General features: G+C 37.8%; 2 protein-coding genes across 9 annotated transcripts; one reads left to right on the top strand and one right to left on the bottom strand.

Annotated features, from left to right (window-relative positions):
- Window position 1: 1 nt before the first annotated feature.
- On the bottom strand, window positions 2-1,785 carry Mrpl41 (mitochondrial ribosomal protein L41). Of its 5 annotated transcripts, XM_070663069.1 has the most exons (4): window positions 1,599-1,785; window positions 1,187-1,284; window positions 680-855; window positions 2-460 (listed from the first exon to the last, which is right to left on the bottom strand). In XM_070663069.1, exons 3-4 carry the CDS (start codon window positions 837-839, stop codon window positions 123-125), a joined length of 498 nt encoding a protein of 165 aa, XP_070519170.1. In that variant the 5' UTR covers window positions 840-855; window positions 1,187-1,284; window positions 1,599-1,785; the 3' UTR covers window positions 2-122. The 5 variants fall into 5 exon arrangements, with proteins under 5 accessions (XP_070519170.1, XP_070519168.1, XP_070519167.1 ...); XM_070663067.1 differs by lacking the exon at window positions 1,187-1,284 and having other exon boundaries at window positions 1,599-1,735; XM_070663066.1 differs by lacking the exon at window positions 1,599-1,785 and having other exon boundaries at window positions 1,106-1,204.
- Crag (DENN domain-containing protein Crag) lies at window positions 1,759-11,781 on the top strand. Of its 4 annotated transcripts, none has more exons than XM_070663035.1 (20): window positions 1,759-1,891; window positions 2,041-3,060; window positions 3,193-3,792; window positions 3,924-4,504; window positions 4,590-4,830; window positions 4,907-5,177; window positions 5,257-5,348; window positions 5,445-5,695; window positions 5,774-5,944; window positions 6,029-6,157; window positions 6,322-6,565; window positions 6,634-6,784; window positions 7,022-7,225; window positions 7,606-7,833; window positions 8,009-8,104; window positions 8,284-8,525; window positions 8,607-8,865; window positions 8,947-9,351; window positions 9,591-9,760; window positions 9,914-11,781. In XM_070663035.1, exons 2-20 carry the CDS (start codon window positions 2,733-2,735, stop codon window positions 10,048-10,050), a joined length of 4,800 nt encoding a protein of 1,599 aa, XP_070519136.1. In that variant the 5' UTR covers window positions 1,759-1,891; window positions 2,041-2,732; the 3' UTR covers window positions 10,051-11,781. The 4 variants fall into 4 exon arrangements, with proteins under 4 accessions (XP_070519136.1, XP_070519135.1, XP_070519137.1 ...); XM_070663034.1 differs by having other exon boundaries at window positions 3,921-4,504; XM_070663036.1 differs by lacking the exon at window positions 8,009-8,104 and having other exon boundaries at window positions 3,921-4,504.
- Window positions 11,782-12,216: the final 435 nt, after the last annotated feature.

The raw sequence follows: 12,216 nt of genomic DNA, 5'->3' as shown, positions 1-12,216 counted from the left end.
GTTAACCTGTTTCCAGCATTCGTAGGAGCTTCCTTTATTATTCGACAATACATATCCATGGAAGAACTTGTACTTATATTAGCTACCGTTATAAATTAAAAAATAAAAAAAATATCTAGAACTCACAAGGGTTTCTTCTCATCGAAAAGGTCACAGCCTGTTTTCCCAGCCTGATCCTTGGCTTGTTGCGGCGTGAGCTTTTCGTATTCACTTGGATTTAATGGGTTTCCACTTTCGTCCAACTGTCCATTTGCAAAGTCTTCTTTTATCTTTTTAGAGTATACCACATCAAACAAATCCTGAGCAGTAAATTCAGGCTCGGTAATTCGTTCCGCTTTATACGACACATACGGTTTCAGCTTGAAACCTTCCAGTGAAGGAATAATTAATTGAGGAATCATCTCTGGTACTTCAATAAATTTATCGCCAGCTTTATAGCCAATATCTCTGACGCCTCTTTCTGTAATTTATCATCATGTTTTGTATAACATTTTGTATTAATTTATATATACATATATTTGCATTAATCTAGTTAAAATTTCAGGTAATTAACCATCGGAGCAACTCCCGTAAAACAAAACGAAGAATTCTACGCAATAAAATTCTATGCAATGGATCCTGTTCATTCGTGAAGATAATTTACTCGCAAAAATTCTATGTATCAAAGGCAACAACTTACTATCTACTGGTATATCAGGATCTGGATTTTTTACTTGTTGCTCTTTGAAATTGCGACTGCCACGTTTGCCGTACAATAGAAATTTCCGAAAATTCCGTTTCCCATTAAGAACGCAGGAAGTCACAATGCCACGTCGCAAAATCATGCACGAAGATGCCATTCTCGTGTTCTGCTGGCTGAAAATACATCCATAATTACAAATACATTCATCAAGTATTGAAATATTTAATCACATTCAAATATCAAGTTAAAAAAAAAAAACAGTTGTTAACATCCGCGAGGTTTGTGTTAAACATAACCTTATTTACGATTGCAACTACCACAGTAAATTACAATACGTTAAGAATACTGATCGACATTAAAATGCTATATCTACGAAATCTTACTTAATAATGATTAACATAAAATTAAATTAAATAAACTAACACTAATTATAAGTAAATGTTAATATATAGAAATCAGAAAATAATATGATAAGACGTCTGATCTGACGTCGAATGACTCCACCTGTCGCTGCCTAAAGTTGGAGGCTCCAATTTCAGACAATATACGTACAGGTGACGGCTCGTAGCGGATTCTGGTGAAACTAGGATTTCGAAAGTGACCTAATAATACAAGTCGTCGATAAGTTAACTTTCTCGGTAAAAAGACGTATTTATTTCAATATTTTCAATGCTATTCCGATTACGACGTGCAAATATTAAATACCCGCGATTAATTCTCAATCACGAGGCTTTAATTCGCTCTTTATCCGCGGCGATGCGAGTGACCCCGGGGGCAGCTGCCATTCCCGATAAAAGGGAGAAAAACGGAGATAAAAACAAGGAGAGACAAACAGGTGCGGAGGGGAAAAAAAAGGCTCGATGCGTCTCGCGGCGATCGCGAGCAGAGGCTGAGAGTATAATCACACTATCATCACCTTAAGCTCCGGACGTAGATTAGGCGCGCTCGTATCGCAGAAGGCGGAAGTACTTCCTGGCGTCCTCGATCTCCGGGCCGTGAAGCCCTTTCGAAGGAGCCGCGCCAGGGTCGTCGGCCATCTTGCCCAGGCGGCCGCGAGCGTGGAGGGAGGGGAGGGAGAGACTATAGCTGATAGCCATCTGATGATCTGACAACCGATTCCTGCGTGGAGGAGCGAGAGCGCGAGGGTTGCATGTGTGCCAGCCAGCCAGCGTTCCGGTGCGACGCAACAACAACGCAATTCCGTTGCAGGTACGTCACACACACATACACGCCGCGGGGCATTGCGGGGGCGAGGGGGCAAGCACGGCCACCCAGCGTCCGCCGCCAAAGCGCGCTTGTGTAACTGCCCGCCGTCGCGTGTGCGTGACGTCTAACCTATGACTCCGTTTTGAACGCAGGAGGAAAGAGAGAGGGAACACGCGATAGCAGCCCCGACGTCCTCGCGGAGGGATGCAATCGCCAGGACGACTGACCGACTCCTCTTCAACGGACGTCGACATTCACGGGTAAAGCGGCGGTCTCGCGAGTTCTCTAGGGTGGGAGGATGCGCGACGACGCGCGAGGAACCACGCGGACGTCCACTCGGTGAGGCGCAGTCTCTTCCCGGACGTAGCGACCCTTCGCACCTTCTCGGCCCGGGAGATTTAGGCTCGGTCAAGCCCCGTCTAAGCAATAACGCCGGCCAGGCGTCGAGGAATATTTCAGCATCGAGGCGAATACACGTCGGTGGATAGTCACAATATTTTTGTAAAATAGTAAGCCTGGAAGGAGCATAGAACCAGGGCTATGTTTCGTATAGTCTGAAGCGTCGAAGAGTCGTCTGCCTGGACCATTGTGGCTTGCGAGGAAGGATTACGTCTCTCGCAAGATAACGGAAGCACAACAAGTCTCGCGCGAAAGATCACGTTATCACAGACGCCGCACAGGCAAAAAAAGCTACGAAGCAATCGGCTCAGTGCCATGCACAGAAGCTATCGGAATTGATATGTGTATATATCTGTTCACTATAACTGCGATATAATGTATACCGAAAACAGGATTTGATCAGCGGGATCTTGGATGTTTTGATAGTCCGCGCTGTTCAGAAAATATGGATGACAGACGGGTAGCGGATTATTTTGTTATCGCCGGTCTACCCGGCCAGGACGATGAGCTCAGCGAAGATAATGAAACCAACGATAAACTGGAGGACTGGTGCCAGGAGGGCACTCATCTCAAGGATATGCACATGCCGCCTCCTATCACGGATCTTGCCGTAATATTTCCCGCACTGGGAGAACACTGTCCGGAGGGCTACACACTATTGGAATGCACTGTATCTGGCTTCCCGGCAGACTTAAACCATGGAAGCTTACGAACAAACGAGTGTTACTTGTGTTATAGAAGAGGACGCGATAAGCCTCCCTTAGTTGACATTGGTAAGAAAGAAAGAATTTCAAATCTAAGATTATATACAAATATTGTGAAACATGTAATCAGTTTTAAAACGCTGTTGAAATTACTGGTGTTTGCTTTTTGTGTTATATCTAAATATTATTTTGCTTTTTCAGGTGTAATATACGATGGAAAAGAACGCATAATGCAAGATGCTGAAATGGTGTTGGAAACCCCTAAGGGTCATGTGGCAAATGTGAATAATTCAACTTCAAAAATTTTTGTAACGTACAGACGAGCGAGTCGAAAGATGCCGTGTAATTCCCTTGTGGTCACAGACATATGTGTTATCTTGACGAATAAAGGAGAGAGCCCGCCACACGCGTTCTGCGTCATTAATAAGAATTTGAACAAGGGAATGCTGGGCAGTGACGTATATTTGTGCTATAAGAAATCTATGAATCGCGCCAATTTGGTATCATTTAAACCAACGATACTCTATAAATATCCCACGGTGGATTATAATAATTTCGTTTTTCCTAATTCTGTCGCCATGTTTTGCCTACCAATGGGCGCAACTATAGAATGCTGGCCTAAAGTGGCGTGTAAACCTAAGCCCGTATTCTCGACGTTCGTCTTGACAGTTGCCGATGCTGCTCAAAAAATTTACGGTTCAGCAATAACTTTTTATGAGGAACTTCAAATGGAGCCGGATACTTCAAACTGTAAAAATAGTCAAGAGATTATGGACACGGTTGAGAATAATAAAAACAGTGGTATGAATACATTTCATAATTCTAGCTTTGTTTTTAATTTTTCTGAAAAAATCGTAGATATAATAAAATAAGAGAGTTTTGTAATATTTTCTTTTGTTATATGTATAATAAAGTTTTTTCTATTTCAGCAGATAATATGGAAATAACTAAAGATAAACCGCAAGTGAAAATGAAGTTTAAGAGATCCGGTGTACTCAAAAAGCTTAACATATTGGAGCTAGAAAGGTTGCAATACACAGATCCCGCGAGTCAATCGTTGAATATTAGTAAATCTATATGTATACTATCGCACTGGCCATTCTTTGATACGTTCGAGAAATTTTTGGTGTTTTTGCATCGTATGGTGAATGACAAGCCGCAAAGTGTCCCGATTGAAAAATATATCGCATATTTTTTATGCGACATACCGTTCCCGAGTCCGCAACGTCCACGGATTTTAGTGCAGCTCAGTAGTCAAGATAGACTGATCTTGACACAACCAGAGGATCTAGCCTTGCCTAGATCAGGCGCAAGTTTCAGACAATTATTGATTAATTTGGGACCTGACAACTGTTTATTGATACTGTTATTAATATTGACGGAACAAAAAATATTAGTTCACTCTTTACGTCCAGACGTACTAACTTCCGTGAGCGAAGCCATCGCTATGATTCTGTTTCCTTTCAAGTGGCAGTGTCCTTACATACCGCTGTGTCCTTTAGGATTAGCTGAGGTAATATATTAAGTTTGCATTTATATCGTTTTTTTTATTATACGATTGCGAAAAAATGAAAAGGCATCTACTATTTAAATTACAGGTATTGCACGCACCATTACCATTCTTAATCGGCGTGGATTCAAGGTTCTTTGATTTATACGATCCTCCTTCCGATGTTAACTGTGTTAATTTAGATACAAACAATATTGCGATATGCGATGATAAGAAATATCTAAATGTTAAATTATTGCCTAAAAAGGCGGCTAGGCAACTCAGAAATTGGTTGGAGCTCTTATCCTCTAAGATAATTTCGTGGGGAAAAACTAGCTGTTCCCAAAAAGGTACGCTATTATTAAGTTATTTTTTACACTTTTTGTCTTTCTCTTTTAACAATTAACATTATTATTTGTATATTAGATAGAGGAGATGAAGACTTCAGTGTGGATAGAGAGTTTCAACAAAAACGAAAAGAGCAGGCTTTGGAACTTGAAATACAGGACGCTTTCTTAAGATTCATGGCCACGATTCTTAAAGGGTACCGAGGCTATTTGTTACCGATTACAAAAGCGCCTACTGTAGGAACGACAGATCCAACAAGTTTGTTTAACATTCAAGCGTTTTTAAGAAGTCGCGATAAAGCTCACGCTAAGTTTTACACCATGCTCGTCAGAACGCAAATGTTTATCAGGTAAATTTTTTTTTATTGTAATATTTTTTTACGACGTGTAATCATACTTAATTTAATTTTAATTTAAAAAATTGTATAGGTTTATAGAAGAAAGAAGTTTTGTTTCTGATATGGATATGGCGGGATTAGCATTTTTCGATGAATGTACAGAACGAATCGAAGATGAAAATGGTACGGATAAAATTAATCTATATTTTTTTATATAATTAGTGTACACATAAAATTTTATGTTTATTAGTTTTTTTTTATTGTTTACTTAATTTTTAGCAACTCTTTTGGAACTGGACGAATCTCAACATAGTGAACGTACAGTATTTATACCTCCACCTGAAGCAGGAACAAATCAAACACCAATAATATACAAGTCGTTTAAGTTGAACCCGGATCTAATGAGGCCTCAGAAAAATTTTTGTTTAAAAAATCCATCTTTAAGTGCCTTTGGTATGGTACCTGGGAGCCCTATGGCTCGTAGAACGAAGCACGAAATCAAAGTTGCTCAAAGGATGGCTCGAAAACAAGTAAATTAATTTAATGACTACATGACAACATTCTTGCAAGCAAATATGTATATTTAATATGTTATATTTATTTTTCAGGCCGCGATGCCCGACAGATGGGGCAGATGCTTGCTCGGTACGTGTCACAGTCTTTGGTTTTTGCATTTACCAGCCATGTTACAAGTCGCCAGCCAGCCTGCTGCAGTATTACATCAGGCTTACGAGATATTAGTCAAAATGCAAAAATTACGACTGGATCCTATGGAAGAGGTACACATATTATTATATGCTATTCGATATTAAAACAAATTAATTAATTATTTTTAAACGAGTATTTGTTACTTTTTTTTTCAGGTATGCTACAGAGCTATGATGCAACTTTGTGGAGTGTATGGGCAACCAGTTTTAGCTGTAAAATTACTGTTCCATATGAAACGCAGTGGTGTTCAACCTAACGCTTTAACGTACGGATTTTACAACAAGGTAAATTATCAATTTGTTTTAATTAACATAATACTGTTGCGCCCGAGAGAGGATCCGGACATGAACGCGGCGACAGGTCTGTACGCAACAATACAAAGAGACGTATATTTATAGAAAGCTATTTAATTATCGTAATTAATTTTTGTTCTCTATAAAATTTACAGGCTGTTCTCGAGGCAACTTGGCCTTCCGATATGACAAACTCCAGTCAGTTAATGTGGAACAAATTACGAAATGTTATTGTCGGTGCAGCTTTATTTAAAAAAGCTGGAAAAAAGAGCGCTAGAAGACGATTGAGCTCTAACGTAGATTTTTTAACCACCGATAAGACTGAAATGGAACACGCGCTCTCTCGGTCTAGTCTCGACAGTTCCCATTCTCAGGATACTGAAGCAGCACATAGTGATTGTAAGTTTATTTTCTTAGACAAAATAATTAAATTTCATAAATTCTCAAATAATTTTTTTTTTCGACAGCTACTAAAGGCAGTTCTGTGTCAGATCTACCTGGATTCGGATCACTTGAATTAAAAGCTAAGCTTCTTCGTCAAAATAGTATAGTAAAAGATCAAACAGCGTTAAGTATGTTACAGTCGGACGAATTGGAACAAACGCCAAGTAATCCAAGGTATTTTATTATATGTTCTTGAACATTAGTGTCGCTCTCAGGTTTGCCCTGTACGCTGGAGTCGCTTGTTTAGAATACATTGTTTCAATTAGTATTACAGTCGTAGATGCAAGCGAGTATTTATTGTGTAGATTATTTTGTCATTGTCAAATCTTACGTAATTAATCTTTGCGTATTGAATTTTACAATGCTAATTTGCATGTATAGGCTTATGTAGATGTAATATTTTCCATGTAGGCTAACGCGCAGTGTCGAATCGCCTTTAAAAAGTCCCATACGCACACCAGTTACGGAAAATGACCCATTGGGTGCTCTCATTAATGACGAAACACCGATTGTGTCGCCTTCCGAGGAAAATGATTCAAATTGCTCAACAAGTACTTTAACCGTTTTAAATAATACGACTGAAGAAAGACCAGGAGGGCCGCTTTTATTTAGAAGGTATGATTTTACGTATTGTATTTTTGCATGAATAAAAAAAATTAATTAATTAAATATCTAGATAAAAACAAAAATAAATTTTAGAAGTAGTATTTAAAAAATTAGAGTTAAAACAAATTTTTTTATTAAAAATTAATTCAAGGGAGAATAATTAAATTATAATTTGTAATTACTTTTAATGAGAGACTGTTACTGGTTAGATTAAATTAGTTTTATCAGTTACTTGTAAAGAGTTATCGCAAATCGAACAGCAAAAATATTTCCTTTATGCAGAGACCAATTATATTAAACATGCTTCGTAATCTCCAAAAAAAAAAAAAAAAATGCAGACTTTTGGATATGATTTTAAATACGAAAATGTATAAAATATGTGTTTACAGCAATATCCTCCCACGTAGTGCGACGTTTCATCAGGCAGTAGATGAAAGTGGCATGACAGTGGGTGGGCATTTACAGAGGAGTGAGACGATGCCTCACTCAGTGGCGCAGCAAGGGGAACAGGAGAGAGAAAAAGAGAGACTAGAAATAAGCAGTCTTTGGTCTCAGAATAAGGATAGTGTAACATCCAGCCTCTCTAGTTTAGGATCTAGTCTTAAACTTAGTTTCGGGTAAGATATCTGCGTATGTTTAATTTAAAAATATGCACATTGTCCGTAATGATATAGTATCTCACGTAATTATTTTTAATTTCTCTTAAAGAAATAATATAAGTTTATTTTTATTTTATTTATTTTTTGCATGCGCGTTTGAGTTTGTTTTTTGTTGTTTTGTCGTTAAATGTAGACGATACTCCACGGGTGGATTGGCATTTGCTAAAAATAAGGATTTAATATCATCAAATCAACTTATTGAATCTCTTAGTCTCTCCAGCTATATCAGGTACGTAATGTATGTTAATTGCCTAGACGCTTATTAGACATGTGCGTTCTGTCTTTGTGTATCTCTATATTATTACGAAGTATTAAATATACGTCTTTCTTTAATACACGGAACACTTCGTTCGCGTACGTTTAAATTTTTAATTCTTATATTTTTATTAATTTTTTATTTTGTTTTAGCCCGTCGAGTTTAACAGGAAAAAAATCGAATGAAATAATACTTGGTGGTCTGAATAGCTTAAAGTCCGCTGCAACAACTGTAGTTAAAAAATTTGATGAAATAAAAGAGGCCATTTCAGCGACAAGTACACCGGTGAAGAATAAGGAACGCGAACAGAAAATTGCTTATGGGATATCTCACGAGTCTCTGGACTCCCTCAACGATGGATCCATACAAGATCGAAATGAGATAAGAGCATCAGGTAAAGAATATAACAAAAAATGTTAATAGTTATATCATATAATTATGCTATGCTATAGTATTAATTTTTTTCCTTAATCAGGTGATGGAAATTTAGATTTGTGTTCATTATACGAACTCGCGGAATGTCTTTATCCAAAGGGCACTAGAGAATTAGAGGAACGTCTTGCCATTGAGCTTGTGCTTTCCAGTGCTAGCAGATGCCATCATTGCGCTGCCATCCTGTACGACGAGGAGATAATGGCTGGTTGGCAACCAGAAGATTCCAACTTAAATACAGTCTGTCAATATTGCGACAAAGCCACTGTACCTCTTCTCACAGCTACGATATTAGATTACAGGTAACTAAGAGAAAAACTATGTCGTAATCAATGTCGACTTTAATAAATATTACCATTAAAAAAATATTTATTTTACGTTAGATGTGAAGCAAGCGAGAAAAGTAATGATCCTTTAATGGGAGCGTTAATAGAATTATTAGATCAACCAAAAGAATCGTTGGAACCGATAACCGTACCGTATCTAAATCCATTAGTTTTGAGAAAAGAATTGGAGAGTGTACTGAGTCAAGAAGGAGACGCATGTCTTACTAAGCATAGGTTTATTCAAGAACATCCAATAGTGTATTGGAATCTAATATGGTACTTCGAAAGAATTAATTTAACGAGTCATCTACCTGATCTCTGGTTAAGTAATGATAAAAACTCAGAACTTCAAAGAACTCTAGGATCAGTGGGCGTCAGAACCATGTGGGACAACGATCGATTGCACATGGATCGTTTGCCTATGTATCTCCAGTGGAAGTCGAATTCCACAGAAGATAGGACGTGAGTTTTATTAATTTTCCTTTAATTATTAATTATACTATTATACTACAGGGATAATAATCTCTGAATGGTAACTAAATTTCAAAAGTGAATAAATATAAATAACGAAGAAGATTACTTATATATTCTAGATATTAAGAAACGAACATTAAATAACAATTAATCATTATTATTATAATTTTTTTTTTTTTAGAAACTGATATGTGAAATAATTACAGTTAATATTTTGCTTGCTTTAGGTTAATGCAGACGGTGATAACGTATGTTCGTTGCAACGATTTAGCGGAACCTATAATAAGAGTGGCCTTAGAAAGAAGTAAACATCAAACAGGCGATCATCCGTTTTCTATATATAGGGATATCTTGTTTCTGGCATTTACTGTATTAGGAAGAACGAATATTGACCAAGGTAAACTATATATACATGATTAAAACATTACATAATTTGCTTAAGCAATTCTAAAAAAAATGTATAGGATGCTTTCTGAAGTGATTAATCTAACTACAGATAATTGTCAAGTTTAATTTATTGTTCATCTAACAGTGATTCTTGTTGTTACAGGTGTCTTCGACAGAGAATACAGTTTATCGTTGGAGAAATTCTCCGAAAACGAGGAGAAATTATTGCATAAAATTGATGCGCCACCGACTATGATGTCGGTGTACTGCAGATATTATTTCAAACAACTCAACGTGTAAAGATCGTACCAGCAGCCGTAATTCCGAAGATTTTTAAAAAATAATTGTTCTGTTTAAGATGTGAAGAAGGAGGATATGATATTCCGCAAATAATTCTTGAGTACTTTGGCTGTACTCGCGCAATAAATTGCACACGTGGAGAATATGCGCGCAGAAGACGATGGTGTCAGGTTTTGTCGCATCCTGAAAGATCTAACGTCGTGATGACGGCTGCTACATGTTAAATGTTTATAATTATCTAACACGGAGGACTATTAATGTTATTGACGATAAATTATGCTCGAGTCCGATTTAAACTACCGTTTCTTGAAATGCGATCGACGTAATAGCGTCGAATTAACGTTACCTCATCTCCGTTTCTTTATAAGCCCGCTTTACTCGCTGACACCCGTGATACTTGTCTTTGCTTACGCAAAAAAAAAAAAAAAAAAAAAAAACGTAGATGGATTATCGGATTCGGGCAAACAGCTCCCGAATTTCGATCACGCACGCACGCAAAAACTGACGGGAGTAGTTATCGGATCGGTTGCATCGATGTCGTCGTTAGTGTTGATCTATTAATTGAAGTTTCTTTATCACAGTGACAGAGGGCTGTGATACACAAAGAAATGGAAGATATTAAGTTGGAGCTGTCGATGCTATCGCTCGCGAAATCAGTCAGTGCAATAGAAGTTGAACGATAAAGGTATCTTTTCATGTGCCAGTCTATCTTATTTTTAGCGAAATAACGACGTCACGAAATTGTTAGGAAAAAATCAACTACAAAATCTTGTAATAACTCGCGATTACGTGATGTCATTGCATTGCTAAAAACGAACGATGGAGTGACACATAACAAGGTGTCTTAATATTTTTAATTAAGCGTATCATCTCTGATCTTCGTATGTTTATAATGTAATTAATTTTAACAGTTACTGACTCTTTCCCTTATTTCTCTTAATTAATAAATCAGGTCGCGCATGCCTCTGTTTTGTGATTCAGTAACTTGTGCAGCGCATTAGCGGTATCTAAGAGTACAACATTGAAAAGTGTTAAGTACCAAAGAATTTACGGACTGTAAAGCGACTGCAAGTTCAATTCCCTCCAGGTGTGCTGTGACCTTAATATGTTTCAGTCCAACACATAATATCTGCGATGTAAGAAACAAAAAAGAAAGAAAATAACCCGTTGGTATTAAACGAAGCAGCGTCTAATACCAACTATTTTTTTTACCACGACAAGAGTCAGAGATAGAGAGAGAGAGAGAGAGTAGGAGAGAAAGAAAAAAGCACGACGTGAAATGTAAGCGTGTAACATGACGAATCGCAGTACTCTTTCCTTGTACTCTTAGATAGAAACGATCGTTAATTGCACGGCAGAACACAGCGCAAGTATCGTTTCTCTGCGTTCCAGGTGAAAAGTGCTCTTCGCGAAGCGTGGTATGTTGAACTCGACCACTTATCCTCCTCAAAACGTAAATGCTTAACGCGAAAGTGAATATTTTTATGAATTTCTAGAATAATTCAAAACATTCGTAATAGATTAGCGCGACTTAGTCGCGGCCAACGATTTATTCTATGTCGAAATCAAAGAGAGAGTTTATTCGTCGCGGAGAAACTTACGAAGGGCGCAGTCCATTGGCACCGTGGCACTTTTCACCTTGGATTAGGATGGATGAATGTATACGTTCATTCATTACAGTACTATGAATGTAGATTACGAAAATAAAGTCAGTTGAGGTATTTTACAAAAGCCGGGGTGCTTCAATTTTAAAATAGCTTTGCAGCGTCCTATACTTTATTCCAATTAATTTGTACTTAAAATCCTAGTTTTTATTTAACTCCGTCGATATTGTTTTTGTATATTGTTTTCGATTTTTCTACGAACAATCTTTAATTAAAACTAATCCATCCTCATCCAACCGATCCGAAAAGAAAAAGATGTAGTCAATATGAAGTGTATTATTTAAATTATGTAAAGAGCGAGAGAGAGAGAACATTCATAAAAATGTCGAGAGAACGGTCCAGGTGCGTCACTCAGTCTCTCGTTTTTTGGTCGCATACGTCGCAGCTTGGTTTCAGACAATATCCGTCCTCGTCGTTTCCAAATCGGGCAAAATCCGTTTCATATTCGAGCGGCAACGCGCGCGGCCGAACACTACCGGACACGGCCGAGATCCACATTGCG

This window comes from Cardiocondyla obscurior, linkage group LG11 (assembly GCF_019399895.1).
Source record: "Cardiocondyla obscurior isolate alpha-2009 linkage group LG11, Cobs3.1, whole genome shotgun sequence".
In the NCBI taxonomy this organism is placed as follows: domain Eukaryota; kingdom Metazoa; phylum Arthropoda; class Insecta; order Hymenoptera; family Formicidae; genus Cardiocondyla; species Cardiocondyla obscurior.
The sequence above is the reverse complement of the archived record's forward strand: the minus strand, read 5'-3'. Positions and strand labels throughout refer to the sequence as shown.